Source organism: Myxine glutinosa, chromosome 7, assembly GCF_964187855.1.
Source record: "Myxine glutinosa chromosome 7, kmMyxGlut1.1, whole genome shotgun sequence".
NCBI classification, from domain to species: Eukaryota; Metazoa; Chordata; class Myxini; order Myxiniformes; family Myxinidae; genus Myxine; species Myxine glutinosa.
Genome location: NC_136267.1, coordinates 18,208,522 through 18,233,093, shown reverse-complemented (window position 1 = coordinate 18,233,093; position 24,572 = coordinate 18,208,522). Strand labels below are relative to the sequence as shown.

The window sequence follows — 24,572 nt, the reverse complement described above, 5'->3', positions numbered from 1 at the left end:
AAGACTATACGAGTCATTATTAAATAATTCTGAGTTAAAATGACATCTCATTATAATATATACATGATGTTTGTGCGACAGAAATAATAAATAGCACCGCAAAGCGGGCGTAACCCCTCAGCCCATGCATGGTGGAAACCAATTTCAAGATGGCCGCCGTGGCAGCCATATTGAAAATCGTAGCGCGCCCATTTTCGAAAGGAACCTTCCTCTACTCAACCCCAATACACACTGCAAAAATGGATTTAATCGGACAAGCCGTTCTGCTTGAAATTGACGGAAACCAATTTTTTTTTTTTTTTTGTTTTGTTTTTTGTATACAAGATCGAGGCTCGTGAAAGAGCGAACTTATTCGTATTCTTATTCGTATTCTGTTATAAACAAAATGTATTTATAACATTTCAAGATGGTTACCGTGGCGGCCATATTGAAAATCGCAGCGCGCCCATTTTCGAAAGGATCCTTCCTCTACTCAACCCCAACACACACTGCAAAAATGAATTTAATCGGACAAGCCGTTCTGCTAGAAATTGACGGAAACCAAAAGTTGACGGACGCCCAGATGGCTGCCGTGGCAGCCATATTGAAATTCGCAGCGCGCCCATTTTCGAAAGGAACCTTCATCTACTCAACCCCAACACACACTGCAAAAATGAATTTAATCGGACAAGCCGTTCTGCTAGAAATTGACGGAAACCGATTTCAAGATGGCTGCCGTGGCGGTAACATTGAAAGTCGCACCGCGCCCATTTTCGAAAGGATCCTTCCTCTACTCAACCCCAACACACACTGCAAACATGGATTTAATCGGACAAGCCGTTCTGCTCGAAATTGACGGAAACCAAAAGTTGACGGACGCCCAGATGGCTGCCGTGGCAGCCATATTGAAATTCGCAGCGCGCCCATTTTCGAAAGGAACCTTCATCTACTCAACCCCAACACACACTGCAAACATGAATTTAATCGGACAAGCCGTTCTGCTCGAAATTAACGCAAACCGATTTCAAGATGGCTGCCGTGGCGGTAACATTGAAAGTCGCAGCGCGCCCATTTTCGAAAGGAACCTTCCTCTACTCAACCCCAACACACACTGCAAACATGGATTTAATCGGACAAGCTCTTCTGCTCGAAATTGACGGAAACCAAAAGTTGACGGACGCCCAGATGGCTGCCGTGGCAGCCATATTGAAATTCGCAGCGCGCCCATTTTCGAAAGGATCCTTCCTCTACTCAACCCCAACACACACTGCAAAAATGGATTTAATCGGACAAGCCTTTCTGCTAGAAATTGACGGAAACCAAAAGTTGACGGACCCCCGGACACCCGGACGACGCCCCGTGACGACAATACCCCTTAGCCCAATTTGGGCTGAGGGGTGAAAAGCGATATGTGGTGCAATCTCCATGATCAATGGTGTGTTTCATCCTTCACATTCCAGCGACTTTGAGTCCTCATTCACTGATTGTAATCTGGTATTTAATTATTAAAGCATAGGGGCAATACCCCTGGCGCTCACCTGGTAGAATAAACTGTATACTGCACTGATTAAAGGTATTTTAAACAAATTTCTGTGGTTGCTAGAAGACAGGGCAGTATGTAGAATCATTCTAACATAATCACAAGACTTTAAACAAACAAAACAATACCTATTTTGGGGGGCAACCCCCTTCACCCCCCCGCACCCAGTGTACCTCCTCAGACCCAAATTTTACCAATGGCCTGAACAAACATTGGTGCATCACGGATGATAAAGGTTGTGGTGAAGTTTCATCAAAATTGTGTACGTAGGTTCTGAGAAAAAGCAAATACCTATTTTGGGGGGAAAGCCCCCCATAGACCACCTTAGACCCGGATTTTTTAAATGCCAGGAACAAACTTTGGTACAACACGGGTGGTGAAGGTTGTGGTGAAAGTTTCATCGAAATAGTGTTTGTAGTTTCAGAGAAGAAAGCAAATTCCTATTTTGGGGGGGTCAAACCTGGATCCACTGTGACCCCGCTAAACCCCCTTAAACCCCGATTTTGTTAATGCCGTGAACAAACTTTAGTCACAACACAACAAATATCATTTGTGCCAAATTTGGTCGCAATCACATCAGCGGTTTCAGAGAAGAAGCTTCAAGTGTTTATGGACGGACGACGCGCCATCGCATAAGATCCCCTGAACTTAGTTCCAGGTGAGCTAAAAAAGATCTATTCTCCATTTTGCTTTTCGCCCATTACAGTTCGGTGTTTACATTTGCTTTTGGGAACCAAGCTTACATTTGTAAATGTTAGTAATTACTCCGTGGCCTCATTACTTGCTTTACTGTAAGCACAATACCTGAGTTGAGAGAGTTTTCCTTGAGTTTCCGTCAATCCAGCAGTTACAGGTAAAGGTGTACCACATGCCGGACAGTGGTTCCTTGACTGTAACTTTCTCTAGAAACCACCTTGGTAGAACTCCTGCACCGTCATGCCAGATCTTCAGCTTGGTAAGATGTCCCAGGTAAGGCCCATTGATGGTAAAATCATCTTTCTGTACAAATATCACATAAAATTGTGGATTAAAATGGCTTCCTTTGCATTGGGCTGATAAAATGTAATGATCCTTGCACAGTTGTTAGATAAATAAGGTAAATGGTATTACCTGCCCGTTTTCAAAAGGATCACGTGTTGACGTTTTGAGCTCCGATTCCACACAAGTAATTTCTCCACACAGGTTGATGAAGACTTTTGCATTTGTCCCAGACCCGAAATGGCTTCCTGTATGGACGGAGCCCTTGTATTCCTGTTGGGGAAGAGCTGGAAGGTTCCACAACATCTAATTATTCTTTTTACTGCTACATGAAATAATCTTTATCACACCACGTAGTTGGTCGGACACAACGGTGTCAATTCGACTCACTTTCTTGGGCATTGTTTAATTTACCTTAGAAATAAGAGCTTTAGGAAAGTGAGACGAATACAAGAAGCATTCTGAGTATTGCGCTGCAATACATGTCCCCTACCAAAGTTCAAAGTGCCATAACTTTGTCAAAAATGATCGAATATGCAAATTTATGCACGGCTGATGCTGGTTTTCAAACTTGATCTGAGGTATGCTGAGACACGTGTGTCACGCCTCGCCTCGTTGATAAGCTCGCAAGGTCGGTCTGTGGAGCGGCCTGCACGTGTTGCACTGTGTGAATTATATAAATTATTACCAACTCACGGTCTGAGGTACTGGCGATTCAAGAGATATCCATTTTGTTATGGCACATTGGAGAAGCCAATGCGAGGTTTCTTTTCCTCAGCTTGTCACAACTCTGTCAAATGCGATCGAGTTTAAAAAGTCAGAATTTGACCAAATCTGTTTTATTCGTTTGTTAATATACCTCAGCTATTGACAAATCTTAAATTAGAATTTTATTTGAGGTTAAAATGACCGCGACAGGTCGTCTCCAACGATGCTTTCAGTCTGTACATGTGATAAATAATTAAAATCCGCACACCTGACGCCTCTTCTTCTTCACGCAATAACAACTTCTAGCTTCCAGACCGTACATCCAATCATCTTGAAATTTTGCACACTTGTTACTCTTCATGACTTCTACTATAGTATGAAGTTTCACGTCGATCAATAAAGCGATTCAAGAGATATCTATTTTAAAAAAATAATATTTTCGTTTAATTAACGATATCTGCCAAACCACGTGCCCTATCGCAAATTCCAAAAGGACGTTTTAGTAGACTGACATGCGGAACAGATCTGTGAAGTTTCCCCTCGATTGGATCAAAAATGAGGGAGGGGCTCGGTTTTAAAGGTTCATGCTTAAAAACGTCATAACTCTGAAACCATGTGACGCATGACGTCATGCTCGCTGACCTTTTTTGTTCGTTATGGGTATGCGATTCTGCCTGCAAAGTTTGGCCTCGATCTGTTCAGCCGTTGCAGAGAAAAAGGGGTTTTCGTGTTTTCACGAAAAACAATATGGCGCCCGAACCACGTGACCTGTGACGTCATAATTACCATTAAATTATTCTACAGACCGAGTCCCTCCTATGGTGAAAATTTGATCTCAATCGGTCCTATTATTGCAGAGAAAATCTTTTTTAAAGGAAATTAAAACTTAAAATGGCACTGACTTAAGGATCATCAGAATTATCACAATTCCCAAAGTTCAAAGTGCCATAACTTTGTTAAAAATGATCAAAACGTCGTGAAGTTCGAACTTGATCTGTAACTTATCATGAGGAAACCATGTGCCAAGTTTGAAATCATTAGCATTAAGCGTTTAGAAAAGAAGTCCGGAAAACTGTTCTTTGCGTGACGGACTGACGGACTGACTGACGGACTGACTGACGGACTGACTGACGGACTGACAGACTGACGGACCGAGGGACGGCGTGCAAACCTATAGTCCCCTCCGGTGTACACCGGTAGGGGACTAATAACATCAAGGGGCAACAGCCTCTTACATACCTGGGGGGCAGAGGGAGATGCATCCACCAAATGGAGGGGGGCATATAATGCATCATAAAGAGGTGTGGGCCCAGACTAGATAGCCCTAGATTAGGTTTTCATCCCAGTCTGTCTGTGAGCAGGATATCTCATAAAAGTTATGGATGGGTTCGGACAAAATTTGGTGGACAGGTTGGGTGTGTGACAAGTTAGAATCGATTCGATTTTGGTGAAGATCTGAACATGGGTCCGGATTTGAGAATTTTTAAAATTCTGAAGCGATTCTTCACCATTGATGGATGGGACCAAAAACGACATGTAGCTTGATATCTGGTAAAGTTGGGGACAGAATATGACAAAAACTTGGTGGATAACTTGGGAAGTTGACAAGAACAAGGGGATTAGATCTTTGTGAATGACAAGAAGGAATGTTCCCTCCCAGCAGGATAAGAAACATAAACTGTTTAGCCTGACGGAGGTGGAGGTGTGCAATCTACCGAGTGCTGTTTTAGTGTTACAGATGGAATCCTCTTCTCATTTGGAGAGGGATCATTGCCCCACTCACGCGAAGCGTAGTTAAGAAATTGGTTCACTCTGTCTGTCTGACTGTCCTTCTGTGTACAATTGTCAGTTTATTATTATCGAGGAACAATTTAATTTCAATTGAAAGTTACACGTATTTTGAACATGATTCAGAACATGAATCAGAAAGCAAACTTGCAACATTACTTTGTCTCTGAATTTGTCCCGACTGCACATGCGTCGAGAGGAGTGAGACTATTTTTTAAGCGGTGAAGCCGCTTCAATGTTTTGCCATATCTTTCCTTCCATCCGTCCAGCAAACTTCCATCCGTCCAGCAAAAATGAAGAAGAACCTTTCTAACCCATCGTGATTAATTTGAAAGGATAAATAATTAGAAACGGTTCTAAAGGGTAATTCTAAAGGGTAATTCTAATGGGTTATAAAGTGTAATTGTAGAGGGTTCTAAAGGGTAATTCTAATGGGTTCTAAAGGATAATTGTAGATGGTTGTAAAGGGTAATTCTAATGGGTTCTAAAGGGTAATTCTAATGGGTTCTAAAGGGTAATTCTAAATGGTAATTCTAATGGGTTCTAAATGGTAGTTCTAATGAGTTCTAAAGGGTAATTCTAAATGGTAATTCTAAGGCATATTCTAGAGGATTCTAAAGGGTAATTCTAATGGGTTATAAAGTGTAATTGTAGAGGGTTCTAAATGGTAGTTCTAATGGGTTCTAAAGGGTAATTCCTTTTGTTCTAAAGGGTAATTCTAATGGGTTCTAAAGGGTAATTCTAATGGGTTATAAAGGGTAATTCTAAATGGTAATTCTAAATGGTAATTCCAGAGGGTGATTCTAGGGGGTTCTAAAGGGTAATTCAACTCAACATCTCAATTTAAACTCAACGTCTCAATTTAAGCTCAACGTCTCAATTTAAACTCAACGTCTATCTTTGTAAGATAATACAGAACACGGTATCTTTCTTCAAATTTAAACTCCGAGTGGTTAAAACAGCAACTATTTCCTGCATCGAGACGCACTTTGGGAATCACGCAAGATCGAAGCCAAAAAAACGGTTCGTTTTCGATAAAATGACATGACACTCACGGCAAAACATTGAGCTAACCTTTTTGAAAGGTGTACAGTATTTTTATATTTAAGCATTTTTCATGAAACTGTAATCATGTACATTTGTGTTTGTAAAATTTTAACAATTTCTATTATATGAATCACGATCCGCCAGGAACCAAGCCCCCTTTTCCCATTGAAACACTGCCCCGACATTTGCAGATTTGACATTCGCAGCATTTTCCAGGAACGCATCCTCTCCAAATGTCGGGGGTCCGACAGTATTTAGAGAAAATATTACGGCATTTTACGTCATCAAGACCAATCAAACTCCAGCTCACAGACCCCACACATGTCCTTGTTTCTCAAGACCGCACGAAGTAAGGTGTTCTATGAACTCTCTAGTTTGTCATAGTTGTTGATGATAATATCGTACCCTTTCTGGTCCACCATGACCAGTTGTTAGCGTATTCTCGACCTGCAAATTTACCAGGAACAGGCCACTTGGCCATCACAGATTACTGCAGATTTTTGTGTGCAGCTGCAATTTTAAATTTGCTATAATACTGGCACACAAAGGCCTACCCTTTCAAAAGTTACCTCGGGATCTTGTTAACCTCCACTTACTCAGTCGTGGCTTAAAATGTTGGCACCCCTGCACCTTTTTCAAATAACTCAAATTTCAAATAATTTTCAAATTCTCTAAAAATAAGTTGAAATTGACAAAAGTATTTGGTCTCAAGAATTCTTTTATTTCACTGTTAATATTACAGAACCTTTGTTTTTGATTCAGAACATAATATTTCCTTTTAAATCAGAAAATAAAAAGAAATGGCATTGACAAATTATTGACACCCTCGACTTAATATTTGGTAGCACGGCCTTTGGACAAAATAACTGCCATCAAGTACTTCCTATAGCCATGAATGAGCTTCTACACCTCTCTACTGGCAGTTTGTGCTACTCTTCTTGTGCAAACTGCTCCAGCTCTCCCAGATTTGAAGGGTGCCTTCTCGCAACTGCTGTTTTCAGGTCTCCCCACAGGTGTTCAATGGGATTTAGATCTGGACTCATTGCTGGCCACTTCAGAACAGTCCAGCGTTTTGTTTTGAACCATTCCTGGGTGCTTTTTGAACCATTCCTGGGTGCTTTTTGAAGTGTATTTTGGGTCATTGTCTTGCTGCAAGACCCATGACCTTCGACGGAGACCCAACTTTCTGATACTGGGTTGAACATTGCGCTCCAAAATGCCTTGGTAATCTCCTGATTTAATGATGCCATGCACACATTCAAGGTGTTCAAGGCACCTAGTGCCAGAGGCAGCACAGCAACCCCAAAACATCACTAAAACTCCTCCATGTTTGACTGTAGGGAAGGTGTTCTTTTCTTTGAAGGCTTCATTTTGTTTTCTGCAAACATAGAGATGATGTGCGTTTACCACAAATCTCTAATTTTGTCTCATCTGTCCACAGGACATTCTCCCTGAAGGATTTTGGCTTGTTAAGGTGTGTTTTGGCAAACTCCAGTCGGGCTTTCTTAAGTCTCTCTCTCAGGAGCAGTGGGGTCCTCCTGGGTCTCCTTTCATTGAGGTGGTGACAGATGGTGCGAGTTGAAACTGTCGCATCTTGTGTCTGACGGTCAGCTTGAATCTGTTTGGCAGTTGATCAAGGTGCCTTCTCCACCATTCGAACAATCCTTCGCTGCAATCTTCGATCAAGTTTTTTCTTGCGGCCACGTCCAGGGAGGTTGGCTACAGTGCCATGGTCCTTAAATTTCCTGATAACATTGCGTATAGTGGACACAGGAACATGAAGGTCTCTGGCGATGGACTTGTAGCCTTGAGATTGTCCATGCTTGGCTACAATCTTGTGTCTGACCTCCTCAGACAATTCTCTGATTTTCTTTCTTTTCTCCATGCTCACTGCGGTACACACAGTGACACAAAACAGCAGAATGACTCTTTTCTCTGTTCAAACTGGTTGAATGAGTGATTTTTATTTTGCAGCTACCTGAAACTCACCTCAGGTGAGTTCAATTCCAAAGTAAAGGAGAATCACCTGCTTGAAATATAATTATTTCGAACAACTTCTGAAAGGTGCCAATAATATTGTCCGGGCCATTTTAGGATTTCTGTGTGGAATAAGCTAAGATTTCGTGATTTTTAAAGCTTTTTTGTTTTGTTCCACTACAAACCAAAGAAATGCAAATGTGGAAACTAAAAGATTTTTTAATTTCAACCGTTTTCTGGAATAAATGGTGCATTATTTGAAAAAGGTGCAAGGGTGGCAATAATTTTGGCCACGACTGAAGAAGATGTGAGCAGATGGGGCATGCTTAATCGATTGGGAATAAAACACCACACAGCATAAGTTTGGCGATACAGATAAAGAACATAAAAGTACAAGGTGTGTCCTTGAAATACTCATAGTAACTTAATGCTCAACATGTTGGATCCACGTATGAAACATAAGTCCTGACAAGCCAATTTTCCAATTGCACTTGTCTTGCATTTTCACGATTTGCTCACATTTATCATAATCTTTGTTCCAGCTGTTAGTTGCATGTTTGCGACCTTTCAAGTGCCCTTCACTCTTGGAACAAATTATGGGCCACGAAAAGCCATGTCAGTGGAACACTCAGGATGTGGTTTCAGAAATACTGCATTCAAAGTTGGAAATTATTTCCAAATGCTGAGTTGCACAATTTACATACTTTATAGGAGCCCAGAGCTTTTCGGTGCTCGTTAACATCATTTGTAGGAATTGAGGCCATTTCTGATAGACCAGGATGTTCCAGACTGCACTTCTCTTAAATGTGTCATTGGTTCGGGTGTTGTCATCGATTTAACAAGCATGGACAGTCTCCCTCAAGAGCAAGTTACTGAATCATCATAGCTCCAGGAATGGCATTACATGTCGTACTTGGTCGGAATTACAGACTTGGCATTTAATATGGAATATTTTTTTTTTCTTGACTTGGGTTTACTTTCTGAACTCAGTATATCAATCTGGTGAGTTTCTTTTACCCTTCGGTGATGTCTTTGTTGAAAGAACCATGTCACTGATTGTCTTTCGCAGCAAGAAGTCAATAACAGGATTATATCACAGGTGGCGTGACAAAATGTAAGGACAGGTACATTTGACGATTGGCTTCACAATCGGGTATATAAGGGTTGTTGCGTTCTGTATTCGTGGAAAACAACTGCTGCACGTCTACAAAAGTTATTGCCGCTTCCTCTGGAGATGGTCTGTCAACTCGACAATGCTGTTTGTCATGGAGTGGTGGCTTTACGAAATTCTGGCATGAAACAGCGTGCTATTGCTCGGCAGTATGGCATCACTCAAGGTCAGGTGTCAAAGATCCTGAAACGAAATGCTCAGAGGGGTGTCCCTACTCCAATACCAAGGCCAGGACGTCCACGCAGAACCACAAGGAGAGATGATCGCCAGCTGCACCGATTAGTCTGCAATGGCCGTACCAAGTCAGCTAATCGGCTTAGGGCTGAGTGGCAGCAACTGACAAATGTGCCTGTATCCAGAAGGCTAGTCAACCAACGACTGGTTCAAGCAGGCTATCGTGCCAGGCGTCCCCTGCGAAAGCCACGATTGACCAGACAACACAGCCAGCGCCGATTGCAGTGGGCCAGAGAGCATCATCAATGGCAGCCAGGACACTGGAATCACGTGACCTTCAGTGACGAGTCTAGATTTCTGGTCTATCGTCAAGATGGCTGTGTCCGAGTGCGCAGACAAGAGCATGAAGCCCACAACGAAGATAGTATAGTGCCAAGAGTCCAAGCTGGAGGTGGTGGGGTGACCGTTTGGGCTGCTTTTCATGCAGGGGGCAAAACTGACCTGGTTGTTCTGAATGGAAACCTGAACCAGTTCAAGTACAGGGTCATTCTGGAAGAAACATTGCTTCCATTTGCTCGTGCAGCCTTTCAAGGAAATTTTGTCTTCCAAGATGACAATGCACAGCCTCATCGTGCTCGCATGATCCAACACTTTCTTGCTGACCGTGGTGTAGAGCATAGGGAGTGGCCTGCCATGTCCCCGGATATGAATCCGATAGAGAACTTGTGGGCAGAATTAACGCGTCAAATCAACAACTTGGACCAGCAGCCTACCTCTGTGTGTGAAATGCAGCAGGCTATTGTCACTGCATGGCAAGCGATTCCTGTCCAAACCTTGGCAAATCTCGTGAACAGCATGCCTCGACGTGTATGTGCTCTCCTGAATGCTCGTGGGGGTTACACGAAGGACTGAACTGTAATTTTACTGTCCGTAATCCCAGTCATAATTTAACTTTTGTTTTTGTTGAAATTTTTTTTGGCTAATGTGCAAAATAAAGAGATACTTCTGGAAAACGTACAGAAGTTTAACACAGTACTGTCCATGAATTGAGTTCGATATCAGTTTACATCACTTTCAAGGATCAATTTATTTGCTTCGAAATGTCAAATGTGGTTTTTGTTTCTTTTAAAGGTCACATTAACAAAATCTAGAATAATTTCAACTTAATTTCAATGAACTTTTGGTCCCAAGTCATCTTGAAAATTAAGTTCACTCCCACAAAAAAAAAAAATTCCATATTAAATGCCAAGTCTGTAGATGATGATAGAAATAAGCAACCAAATGAAAGGAAATGTGAAAAGAGCGAGTGACTATTTATGAAAAGAACACAAACTAGGATGGAACTCGATAGAGCGCACACCTCCACCAGGCTGAACAGTTTATGTTTTGTATCCACCGATAGGCCGGATCTGGATTCGGACCTGAACCGAAATCTAATCGGCTTGTTCTTGTCGCCTAACCAACCCATCCACCTCGTTTTGTCCGAACCGGTCCACAACTTTTTGAAATATCATGCCCTATCTCTCAATCGTTTTTGGTCCCATTTCTCAATGGTGAAGCGATCACTTAAACATTCTCTTATCCAGATCCGGATTCGTCTGTTCACCAAAATCGAACCAATTCGTCCTTGTCACACACCCAGCTAGTCCATCAAATTTCTTTCAAATCCGTCGATAATGTTTTGGGATATCCTGCTCACAGACAAACAGACAGACAAACAAACAGACAAACAAACAGACAGACAGGGGTGAAAACATAATCTCTATCCATCTTTAGTGGCGGAGGTAATTATGAAATGAATCTATACTATAAGGAGAGTCTGTCTATCTGTCTGTCTGTCGCTATTTGGCTCAGAGATGGCTGAACGGATCCTCAGCAAACTTTCAGAGGTTCATCTGTGAGTGTCTGGTAGTGTTTTGGGCAAAATAATTGAAAAGTTTGAAAAAAAGTTCAAATTTTTTGGGGGATTTTTTTTTTTTTGCTCTATAGTGCCAAACAGGTTGAGATGGTTTGGTCATGTGTTGAGGAAGGATGAAAGTGACTGGTTGAGAAGAGTGATGGAAATGAATGTAGAAGGAAGTGGAGGACGGGGAAGACCGAGAAAGACTTGGCTAAAGGTGGTCGAAGAAGAAATGCGGGCAAGGGGGTTATAACAAGGGGAGATGCAGAAAATAGGGCAAAATGGAGAAGATTGTCATGGGGCCCGCAAGGCTAACCCCCGCTCTAGCAGGGAAAATGGCCTTAAAATGCATGTTGTTGTTGTTGTTGTTGTTGTATGGTGCCTAATACTTTGTAGCTATGTGAAATATAGTAGTAAATGATCCCTGACCACATTCCATAGTGGGTGTGTCTTGCAAACTGTTTTAGGCATCCACAAAAGGGAAAAAAAAATTTTTTTTTTCAAAATGTCAACAACAACATTAGAATACCACCGGGCAATGCCGGGTCCTCCTGCTAGTACTCCATACCCACAGAACACTATTACCATCATCATCAATGTACCAAACACTTTACAGAGTATCAATGCTAATGAAGCAGTTCCTGAGCAAGGTTTGGGTTATTTTGGGTGGTTTGCCAATGCCTTGTCAGCAGTAGAGTTGGGGCAGGATTTTGCAATTTGTCCAGGGTGCCAGTGATAGCTCACCGACTCTTCGTGAAGGACACCGTGGGATCGTTAACGTCCGCTAACTAATGTTAGCAGATGGGACGCCCAGTTTCACATCCATTTGATGGACGGCACACACCTTGATGAATCGCCCTGCCTGGGAAACACAGGGCTGACAGTTTATAGGCGGGTTGGGATTCAAACCCAGACTGGACAGCTTTGGGGCGACTAGGCCATCCTGTGAGCCACAGAATAACACTATAAGGCAGGAAAATGGTGTACAATTATGCAACAATCATCAAATTATCACCAAAATTGGACGAACTTATGAGAATAGGAAATGCAAAATTAGCTCAAACTTTTACCAGCAAAGACTACAGCTTGGAATGAAGGAAAGGACTTCATGGGTTTTGGTGAAGGCCTCAAGTTTATTCTGATTTTCATTTCCCACTTTGCCATTCTGTTACGAATTCCGGGTTTATGGGGGTTACAATTCAGGTCCTTTCTTATTAATGTATATTCTATTAAAGGTTGTTGTGATTAAAGGGTCAGGAGCCCTTCTGGGAAAAACGAGACCGGAAACGGGATCGTGAAGAAGAGGAGGAGGAGAAGAAAAAGGGCGGCCATCTTAAGCTTCGAGAGCTCCGACGCGAGCGGAGGCGATCGTTACCTACTTTGGAACGGAGTTGGAAAAGCCCGTCTGGCGAGAGGAGTTACCTGTGCAGGGTGATTGATTGCCGGTTACGTGTCAAGGTGCCGTGTGGTCCTGGAAGGAACCAAGCGTCCGGCGCTGTTCGCCTCGACGCCTATGAGGGCGTGTACGGGTCGCACCTTGGGCCTGGCGCGCGAAAGAGATTGGAAGGAGACGGTTGAGAGTTGAGACTGGAGCTCGAGACCGAGCCGCCGAACGTGAAGGACAAGGGAACCGTGCCTCTGTGAACCGAAGTCCGCGCGTCAGGAGAGCGCCGGATTACTGCGGAACCTGCGAAGTCGGGTATCCTCGCTGAGCTTGTCGAGTATCCTCACTCCCAGCCCCGGATTGGAATCGGACCTAGATTCCCCGATCGCTGGATCGACTCGACGTCACCTGGGAGGCGTGCAGGAATCGGACATTGCTTCCCCGATCGCTGGATCGACTCGACGTCACCTGGGAGGCGTGCAGAGACATTGGGGGCAAGGGCCGTGAGTGTTGCCAACACTGTTGTGGGTTAAGGTGGCGCCACCTATACTATAGAAAAGGATTGTATGGAAGTGCTGTAAACGCATTGTGATTCCTGTGCGGGATTTGGGAATATATTGGGGTTTGTTCGTAACCCTTGGTGTGGACTCGTTATTGATTGACTTATTTTCACCCAAGGACCACACATCTTTCTGCCGGGGCTCCCCTCGAGGTTGACCCCGTAACAGAATTGGGGGCTCGTCCAAATTACAATTTGCGGATTCGCAATTGGGTCTACGTCCGGGATCTATAAAATTTTCGAAATTTTAGTCCGGGAAAGAATTCCCAAGAGTGGGAACTTTTCCAACGTTCCCAAAATTGTTTTGCTCTTTCGACAAAACAACAACAAAAAAAACAAACAAAAAAAAAAAACAATAGCAATAATAGTGATACTGTTGCTTTTCTTTGTTGGAAATTTCTGGGGTGAAGGTTAACAGGTGTTACCAGTAGTCACCATGGCGTTTGTGGCACAGAACTTTGCGGTAACCCCTAGTGAGGCACAGTTCCGAGCATTACTAAAATCGGACCTCTTGAAATTGGCCAAACATTTTAACTTGGAGGTCCGAACTAATTTGAGGAAGGCAGAGTTGCAGACCATGGTGATACAGTCTATGGTGGGATTAGGAACATGGGACGAGTTAGCCTGGGAGTGGCTACCCGAAGACCCAGAAGACGTTGAGCTCCGGAAACTGGAGTTGCAATTACGGAGCCAGGAACGGATCAAAGAAGAAGAAAGGAAAGCAGAAAAGGAAAGAGCAGAAGAAGAAAGGAAAGCAGAAAAGGAAAGAGCAGAAGAAGAAAGGAAAGCAGAAAAGGAAAGAGCAGAAGAAGAAAGGAAAGCAGAAAAGGAAAGATCAGAAGAGGAAAGGAAAGCAGAAGAGAGGAGAGAAGAGAAACAAGCAGAGGAAAGGAGAGTGGAACGAGAACTCCAGGAAAGGTTAGAAGGGAGAAAAGCAGAGGAGAGGAGAGCTGCAAGGGACCTCGAAGCAGAGGAGAGAAAAGCCGAAAGGGAATTAAAGGAACGTGACATGGCGCTTCAGCAAGAAATTAAATTCAAGGAGCTGGAGTTACTGAGAGAACGGGGAGAGGTACCACCCTTGCTGACTGGGCCGACACCTAGCCAGAACACCTGGGAGGTGGGCAGACATGTGAGGCTGGTTCCACCCTTCAGTGAAAAGGAAGTCGCTAAATTTTTTCCACACTTTGAGAAAGTCGCTCGACAGTTAAACTGGCCGGAGGAGGCCTGGACCATACTAGTGCAAAGTGTGCTGGTGGGTAAAGCTCAAGATATTTATTCGGCGCTACCAATGGACCAATGTGCAGATTATGAGGTATTGAAGAAGCACATTCTCAAAGCGTATGAGTTGGTTCCTGAAGCTTACCGGCAAAAATTCAGGAATGCCAGGAAGAGGGAGAGTGAGACCCATGTGGAGTTTGCCAGAGTGAAAGAAAACATGTTTGATCGGTGGTGTGAGTCAAAAGGAGTCGGGAACGACTTCGAAGCATTGCGTGACTTGATCCTGGTGGAGGAATTTCAACAGGGTGTCCACGAGGACATCAAAGTGTACCTGCAGGAAAATAAAGTACCAAAGTTGTGGGACGCAGCCACCATGGCAGATGATTATGCCTTAACACACCGGATAGGGGTCCACAAACCTAACTCCTCGCCTAGACTTCAGCAGGGGAGTTATGGAACACCCGGTGCGGAGAACGACAATACATGGCGGCGGCCTCGAGAGGATTATGGGGACAACTCTGATACCCCAACTGTTCGAAATCAGGGGGCTACGGGCCCAAGACAAACTTATTTCCTGGGGGGCCCGAGGCAGACCACGAGTTTTTCCTCCGGGCCTACTTGTGCCTTTTGCAAAAAACCTGGACACTTGATGTCCAGTTGTTACCTCATGAAAAGGGACAACCCAGAGTGGAGTCCGACTAGTACAACTCCGAATGCGATGGCAAACGTAAGAAATCGCCCACAGAAAAGTTACCAACCATTTATTTATGAGGGGTTTGTCTCACTAGACGGAGACTTGACTAACCCAAGACCTGTTAGGGTATTGAGGGACACAGGAGCCCATCAATCCTTAATGCTTGAAGGCATTTTGCCATTGTCAAAGAGTACAGCAACTGGTGATAGTGTTCGGTTGCAAGGGATCGGTGGCTGTGTTAGGGTGCCACTTCATGTCATCCATTTGGAATCCGATTTGGTGTCAGGACCGGTCACCATCGGTTTACAAGCCACGCTTCCTGTAGAGGGGGTATCTGTGGTTATCGGGAATGATTTGGCGGGGGTCAGGTTTATGGTAACCCGGGGGTTGGTAAAGAGCCCAGCAAGGAAAATAACACCACACCAGCTCGGGATGGCGACAAACGTACCAAGTTATTTGTAGGGGGACTGAACTTCAAAACAAAGGAAGCAGTTCTGACCTCTGTCTTCAACAGATATGGGCCGCTGGTGGAAGTGCAGTTGGTAAAAGACAGGGAAACGCAACGGTCAAGAGGGTTCGGCTTTGTCACGTTTGCAAGCACAAAAGACGCCAGAGAGGCAGAGAAGAATTGGAATGGTAAGGATTTGGAGGGTCGGACCATAACAGTAGGGAAGGCATTTCGTAGGCGTCGAGAGGTCTACAGAAGAGGACAACTTGGCGGTAGTTTTGGTGTTGGCAGCAGCCGATATTACTGTGGAGGCTCCCAGAGTTACGGCACCTCCCGAAAGAATGATTGTCAGAGCACTGGCCGAGAAGGAGACCGCCAGTCAGGTAACGGCAGGGACAAGGGGTCCCACCGTAACTGTTAGGAGTCCGGAGAAGTTGAAGCACTATATACGGTGGAGCTGCCGAGCCTGGGCTCCTACACGGACTAACCGTGAACGCCACGTTCTTAAAGGCGTCCAGGTAGTGAACTTTCCTGCATGGACTAACCGTGAACTCCATGTTCTTAAAGGCGTCCATGTAATGAACCTTCCTCCCCGGACTAACCGTGAACTCCACATTCTTTAAGGCGTCGATGTAGTGAGTACTCAGCTGGGCCTCCCAAAAAAGTGCTATCGAGTTGTGTAACTTTGGGGCTTTGGTCACCACCCCTTAACCGTCATCCAAGAGAAACTAGAAGTTGTTGACGCTTGGTCCAGAGGGAATTACCTTTGGAATCTCTGGGGGTTTGTTGCTTTATTTTTGAGATGTGGTAATTGTGCCCGGGGGGAACTGATGATTTGGGGTGTGAGTTATTTTGGTTTGTTTATCAAAGTTGGCCTGCAAAGAAAGTTTTCGCGGTGTTCAAACTTTCTTTCTTGAAGGGGGGAAATGTTACGAATTCCGGGTTTATGGGGGTTACAATTCAGGTTCTTTCTTATTAATGTATATTCTATTAAAGGTTGTTGTGATTAAAGGGTCAGGAGCCCTTCTGGGAAAAACGAGACCGGAAACGGGATCGTGAAGAAGAGGAGGAGAAGAAAAAGGGCGGCCATCTTAAGCTTCGAGAGCTCCGACGCGAGCGGAGGCGATCGTTACCTACTTTGGAACGGAGTTGGATAAGCCTGTCTGGTGAGAGGAGTTACCTGTGCGGGGTGATTGATTGCCGGTTACGTGTCAAGGTGCCGTGTGGTCCTGGAAGGAACCAAGCGCCCAGCACTGTTCGCCTCGACGCCTACGAGGGCGTGTATGGGTCGCACCTTGAGCCTGGAGCACGAAAGAGATTGGAAGGAGATGGTTGAGAGTTGAGACTGGAGCTCGAGACCGAGCCGCCGAACGTGAAGGACAAGGGAACCGTGCCTCTGCGAACCGAAGTCCACGCGTCAGGAGAGTGCCGGATTACTGCGGAACCTGCGAAGTCGGGTATCCTCGCTGAGGTTGTCGAGTATCCTCACTCCCAGCCCCGGATTGGAATCGGACCTAGATTCCCCGATCGCTGGATCGACTCGACGTCACCTGGGAGGCGTGCAGGAATCGGACATTGCTTCCCCGATCGCTGGATCGACTTGACGTCACCTGGGAGACGTGCAGAGACATTGGGGGCAAGGGCCGTGAGTGTTGCCAACACTGTTGTGGGTTAAGGTGGCGCCACCTATACTATAGATAAGGATTGTATGGAAGTGCTGTAAACGCATTGTGATTCCTGTGCGGGATTTGGGAATATATTGGGGTTTGTTCGTAACCCTTGGTGTGGACTCGTTATTGATTGACTTATTTTCACCCAAGGACCATACATCTTTCTGCCGGGGCTCCCCTCGAGGTTGACCCCGTAACAGTTCATTCATAATTATCGTTGATTATTGACTCTCCCAATTACAAAATGACCTTTGATTACTTTAACGATAATATGATCAACTATATTTTGGAAACTACGTTCAACGATCCATAACATTTGATGAAAGCATAAAATTCAATGAAACGAGCTTGAAGACCATAATTACGTCAAAGTCGAATTAGGTCTCCAAATGGACTTGCCTTGTGGCCCAAAAGGTCCTCTTGCCTAGTGTAATATAATTGTTTTTCTACGTTTTTTAAGCAGTGGAGATTAAACAAAATTCAGGTCGATGATATGGAGAGATGTCTGGTTCAAGATCAGAGGATTATTGTCCTTTAACTATTGTTGTGGTGGGCTGGCAACATGGTCTTGAGATACGCACACTCGCAACCCAACCCGGCTAAAACCTGTCATTGCTGAAAAATAAAAAAGCGAAAACCAAAGCTTTCAGAATCATTGGAATCTCCCGCGATGAAGCTAACTCCGAGGGCCTTTCACTCACTCACCGCAGGCAGGTTGGTGGTCTTTCCGTCTTCTACCGACTCCTCTCCGGCCTAGCTCCCCCAGCTCTCTCTCTGTGCTCTGTCCCCCAAATATTCCTACAAGTCGCACAAGATCTGCCAGCAACCCTCTTATGGTTAAACTGCCAAAATCAAGACTCTCTGCTCACCTTCACTCTTTCATTCCTCTTTTCTCGCGCCTCTGGAACAAACTCCCACACTCCCTTCAATCCCACTCCTCCCTCTAGGTCTTTTAAACAGCTGTTCACCATCATCTCTTATCTTCCCCCATCTAAAACCTTGATCTTTTCTACCCCCGCTAATTCACCCCAGATCCACTTTTTCGAAATTCCAACTTCTTTCCTGGAAGTCCTTGCAGTGTCCATATGTTTTATACCTCTTCCACCTCCCCCCAAGCCCTCTCCCTCCCACAGATCTCTCGATGTCCCTGCTCTCAAATGGTGTGTTTGTGTGCTTCCCCCTCTCTCCCCATCTTGTCTACCGCTCCCCTTATTATATGTTGTATGTGTCTGTTTGATGTTTTGTGTGATTCATGTTAGCTCTTTCACGAGCCTCGATCTTGTATTCAAAAAAAATAAAAATTGTGCTGTTTCACAGGCAGGGTGATTCATCAATATGTGTGCCGTCCCTCGGATGGACCTCAAACTGGACATCACATCTGCCAGTTTTTGTTGGTGGATGTTAAAGACCCCACGGTGTCCTCAAAGTGAGGGTGAGCTATCGACTGCGCTCTGAACAAATTACAAACCCCTGCCCTAACAACTGGGAAGCCAATGGTAAACCAACTAGTGTGACCCTTGCCAACAACGCACCAATAAATGGTCGACCAAGATGAGCCAGAAACAGACAGCTGGTCTCTGACACATTCGCCGACAGTCCGCAGAAATTCCAACGATGCTGCCACAATTTCGAGAAGATCCATGAAACATTGATCTGCCAGCACAATGGAGTTCTCCTACATTATGGACGAGTTGTGTGAGATTTCCAACATGAAGCATTCCCGCAGTGGATAATTGGCTGTCGAGGAACCACTGAGTAGCCGCCAGGCTCCCTTGATTTGACACCGTGATTTTCCATTGTAGAGCATTATCGTTGATGCTCAAAAGAAAAAAAACCCTTGTGATGTGAATCACTTGATCTTAATTGAATGAGTTTTACATCGTTCCACAATCTGTCACTCTGTGGTTGATCGTTGTCAAATGTTTGTGAATGAAGAAGGCAAGCAAATCGAACACTTCCTTTGTTTTATTTTTCATCCATTGTCGGAAAAAAATGTGGAAAATGGTAGGACAACCTTTCGGTGTGCTTACCTACCTCAGAGCTGTCTAACCTAGGTTTGAATCTCAGCCTAAGCTATAAACTGTCAACCTGGTGTTTCACAGGCAGTGAAACATCAATGTGTATCAGATGGACGTTAAACCGGGGCGTCCCATCTGCTAGCATTAGTTGGTGGACGTTATAGATCCCACGGTGTCCTTTATAATTGAGGAGTAGACGAGCTATCACTGAAGCCCTGGTCAAGGCTATTTCCTGAACAAGGCAAAGCTATTCCCCCCCCACCCCCCTCCACTTCCCGTGTCTCCTCCCCCCAAGCCCTCTCCCTCCCACAGATCTCCCGATGTCCCTGCTCTCAAATGCTGTACTTCTGTGCGTCCCTCTCTCTCCCCATCTTGTCTCCCGCTCCCTTTATCTTATGTTTTATGTGTGAGTTTGTCTTTTTGTGATTAATGTTAGCTCTTACCAGAGCCTCGATCTTATATACAAAAACAAACAAACAAACAAAAAAAAAAACTGCAAATTGCTGCCCTGACTGCTCTTCTGGTCTGGTCTTCATGGAGGTTCCTTGACAACAGCGCACACTGCTTGCTATCTTGGAGGGTAGTTGTCATTGGTGCACAGCTTCTGCACCACGAACAAATTCATCAAGTTATTCGCATGTTTCACGTGAACCGCACTCTCACCGTTTGCTAAGTTGTGCCGTTGTGTTGTGTGACGTACACTTATTTTGGTGAAAATGAACACGGCCATCTTGGTAAATGTACTTTCGGGCCACTCTGTATTACATGTTTGGTGAAGATGTTGGGTGCCATTTATTACCTCCGCTAACAAAGGTGGATGGAGCTTTTGTTTTCACCCCTGTCTGTCTGTCCGTTTGTGAACAAGATATCTCAAAAGGTTGTGGACAGATTCGGACGAAATTTGTGGACAGGCTGTGTGTGTGACAAGGACTAATCGATTCGATTTTGGTGAAGATCTGAATATGGATTCGGATATGAGAATTATTTAATTGTTTTTTAAAAGTGATTATTCACCAATGGGAGATCGGGCCAAAACGATACATAGCAGGATTTCTCAAAAGGTTGTGGACGGATTTGGACGAACTTGGTGGAGAGGTTGGGTGTCTGACAAGGACGATTCGTTTCGATTTTGGTGAAGATCTGAATATGGATTCGGATATGAGAATTATTTAATTGTTTTTTAAAAGTGATTATTCACCAATGGGAGATCGGGCCAAAACGATACATAGCAGGATTTCTCAAAAGGTTGTGGACGGATTTGGACGAACTTGGTGGAGAGGTTGTGTGTCTGACAAGGACGATTCGATTCGATTTTGAATTGAAGATCCGGATCCGGATAGTATAATTTTTAAAGTGATACTTCACCATTGGGAGACAGGGCGAAAAATGATACATAGCAGGATCTCAAAAAGTTGTGGACGGATTATTTTGATTAAATGTGATTCTGTATTGTGATTTTCTGGTCTACTCTGGGATACAAAACTAAACCGTTCACCTGGCGTAGGTATGCTCTCTACTGAGTGCCGTTCTAGTGTACTTTTACATGAATTACCATGACATTGGTGGACGATAAGCAAATTTACACAGCCCAAGGGTTTTGAACTTGAGATCACATCATCATGAAGGAAGTGTTCATATGGGAATTCACCAGGCCAGGCCAATTTGTACATCGTTATTATGTCATCTCAGCAACCTGAACACACTTACAGCGATTAAACAACGATTTGTGAAATATCATACAGCATTAATTGAATCCATTCTTATATCCATGTTATAAAACAGGAGTGTCCGTCGTCCCCAAACTACTCCCTCAGTTTTGGGGCTAGCCCTGCCAAACCTTCCTTAGAAGCTTTTGGGGTCCCGGCAGGTGTCCTTAGGTGGGTGAGAGGTTTCATAAATGTCTCAATACAATGATGATCTTGAGTTTATATCCGTACGAAGCTGCTCCCTATCCGGAGTAAACTCAATCACGGGTTCGGCATTCGCAGTTTCGCCATTTCTTGAAACATTCGCTGGTTTGGTGCTATCTCAATACAATTTTGATTTGGAGATTCCACCTGCACGACACCGCTTTTATCCATCCTGAGTTCGGTGGGAGATTTCAGAAATTTATCAATACAATTATGATTTCGAGTTTTGATCTGTAGGAAGTGTTACGTGTTCGCCCTCGCTCGTGGGAAGATTCGTCTGTGTTGGTTATCACATTAGAATGGATATAAATATTTGTTTACCTCACAAGTGTTTGTAACATTGTAATTTGTTATATTAATGGTATAGTAGTATTAATTTGTGAGCCTGGTGATGGCTTAGTGGTTAGGGTGCCGGCTTGGGATCCTAGGATCCTGGTTTCGAATCCCGGTCGATCGCCGAATTAATGCCAGGGGGGGTTGACTCAGCCTGTCATCCTTCTGAGGTCGGCAAATTGAGTACCAGTTCACTGGTAATTCCCTGTGTGTCACAAAAAGGAGACCAACAGGGTTGGCGGCAGTAAGGGCATCCGGCCATAAAACATTGCTTCAAAAAAGGGGACCAAGGTGCCAGAAAAAGGCCAACCCCTGCTCTGCGGGGGGAAATGGCCTCTAAAGGTGGTTCAGTTGTATTAATTTGTGATTGGAATGATGCTGTTTGGAATGAAAATATAGAGCGAATGAGTTTAAAGGGGAATGAGGAAATTATGAGATTAAATGTATGGGAAGACAGCACACTTTGTGGCCAATCAGAATGGAAGGCTGCGACATATATTCAGTTTCACTACTAGCGAATGTGGAAACATTCGCCGTTTCGGCATTATCCATATATACACTTTTGCATAAATATCACACCACGTGATCGCTTGAGACTTAGATATTTTTCTGTAATAACCCATTTCCTTCATCATGGCACAAAACAGCCAATCCCCTCTCTGCCGCTAACACCATCATCATCATTAATTAAAGATACACTGATTTTACACATTACTACTCCCACAGTTTTGGGACCAGCCCCACCAAAACTTTTCTGAGCAGCTTTTGGAGTCCCTGCACGTGTCCTAAAGTTTGGGGAGCGGCTTTCATAAAACTTCTCAAAATATTGTTTTTTTGAGATTTTGTGCTCCCATCCATCATTTCAAAAGGATAGAGAGAGCATGGACAAAATCATAGGTTGGCAACCATTGTGCAAGCTTGATGGTCTGAATGGTCTATTTCCGTGTTGAAGTTCCTTGGAAGGGAAGTCATCTATTATATATTGCGAACGTAAACATAGCAGGACACCGTTTTAAGCTTGCACATTTTAAGGAGACTAAAAGCTTGCACATTCGGTATCTGCCCCTTGTTGCTACTGAAGTTGTTCCAAAGGGTGTCTGTTCGTGCGTTCGTCTGTCTCCCCTTTACCGCAACCACTGATTGGCTATTTTGCATTTTAAGTTCACCTTTCTTGATGCAATATACTCAGTCACTTTATCGTCCTTTCCAGTAATCTTTAAAATCACCATGAACATCTGGATTAAAATAGATTTGATACAGATCTTCATGGAGTAACACAATTTAAAATCGCTATAGTTTGCCCTCTTTTTAGACTAATCGAACCTCCGCCGCCCGATGTTGCACCACCATTTTGGGGTGGGCGGTTATAAGCAGCTCGGAGATTTGGCTTTGAGTGACACAAAGAGCGCAACACAATTAACCTTTTTAAAGACCATTAAATAATTTAAATTGAGAGGCGATGGTTCGTGTGCAGCCTATGGCTGCTGGTTGCATCATTTTCTGGGGAAGTGCCTCTGCTGCCTCTGATGCAATGTCTCCCAAACCAGTCATCTGGTACTCATTTTGCCGACCTCAGAAGGATAACAGGCTGTCAACCCACCTGGTGTTAATGCAACGGCATGGCAGGGGCTCAAACTCAGGACCCAAAGATGATCTCAGGACCCAAATACCTTTACCGTTAAGCCAACACCCGGCCCTATTTAAATTGAGAGATTAACTTAAACTTTTCCTGTCACTGGGGGCAGACGGATACTTTTGGTAATTTATTTGGTAATAGGTAATTATAATAAGCAGTATGCTCCCCCTACAAGGAGCTTCAAAGGAAGAAGTGGCCATTAGGTCCATGAAGCCTGTAAAACTGTAAAATCATAGCACGGCACGAAGAGGTAAAGTCTAAAACAATGAACCGGAAAGTTTTGGTCGGAAGCGTTAATTAAAACGAGTAAAATGGAAAGAATAAGAAGAAGAATAATAAGAAGAAGAAACAAAAGTAAAAAGCAGACATCACAGCACAGTGATATATTATGGTAATTAAATACAATGAAGTACCACAAGTACACGACTACGAGAAAAAAAAGTATTCAGTTTGTTTTTCAGGATAATGGGCATGATTTACAATCCATTTCAATCCTAGGCAATCAATGGAAGTCAAAGCCATACCCGGAGGTACATGGTCGACAAGTGACCATGGAGCACCCACTCCTTTTGGACTAATTTTCGAATAACAACGGAACATTATTGGCTAATCAATATTCATAACCATACAAACACGTGACCAAAATACCTGGTCAAAGATGAAAATGAGGTGCAGGTACCTGAGATGGACAGAAGGAATGCCGTGTGCCAGTGATCCTGAGCTGCAGAATCTCCCTGCTGACGGTGCGGCTCCCGGGAAGCACAAAGTGATGGCGTCGAGTCGCTGTGGGCTGAGGGTACCTGTCGTGTTTGTTTCAGACACCTGTAAAAGCCAGAATCACTCGGGTGCACTCTGCTTATTTGAAGAGTCCCATTGGGTAGCATCCTATAACGGCCCTGCTTGGTTTTTATCTGCCCCTTGTTGCATTCGGTAATATCGCATTTGCTTCCACTGCAGCTGATCTCCTGTTCGGCCACTCCGTCCACGTCTGTGTATCGGAGCCAGAGGACCGAAGTCGACCTCCCACGGGCACACTCACACAGCACTCTCACATAGCTCCCCTCGGTCACATTCAGGACTGCGATCCTGGGCCGTGCTTGACAACATTGTCCCAATGTCAATGCGAAAACCAAAAGCAAGCAACGCATTGTGGCCTCTATCGGTCAGGTCTTGTGTGTGTATGTGTGTGTGTGTGTGTGATATCTCACGTTTCCTTTTATTATAAGCACTCAAGGGATACCCCACACTGCAGGATACCCCACATTGAAACCAAACGTACGTACAGGAAGCTGCCCGTTCAAGATAAAGTTTGACCACAACGAGCATGAAACTTGACATTTTGGCGATTTTGTTTGTGGTTAAAAAAAAACCCTCAAACGTCACACGACATGAGGAAAGCCAGTAAGATATTGAATCTAGGACTGAAACTGCACAATCGCT

The 24,572-nt window shown here is 44.2% G+C and overlaps 1 protein-coding gene across 1 annotated transcript in view; it reads right to left on the bottom strand.

Moving 5' to 3' along the window:
- The window catches only part of LOC137431019 (uncharacterized), a 28,126-nt gene extending 3,795 nt beyond the window's left edge, over window positions 1-24,331 (bottom strand). Inside the window, exons 1-3 of the mRNA XM_078781190.1 lie at window positions 23,812-24,331; window positions 2,630-2,784; window positions 2,324-2,518 (exon numbers count right to left, since the gene is read on the bottom strand). Of these exons, the coding sequence (XP_078637316.1) occupies window positions 2,324-2,518; window positions 2,630-2,784; window positions 23,812-24,280 (819 nt within the window). The 5' untranslated portion in view covers window positions 24,281-24,331. The remainder of the gene's footprint in view (window positions 1-2,323; window positions 2,519-2,629; window positions 2,785-23,811) is intronic.
- Between the last annotated feature and the right edge of the window lie 241 nt (window positions 24,332-24,572).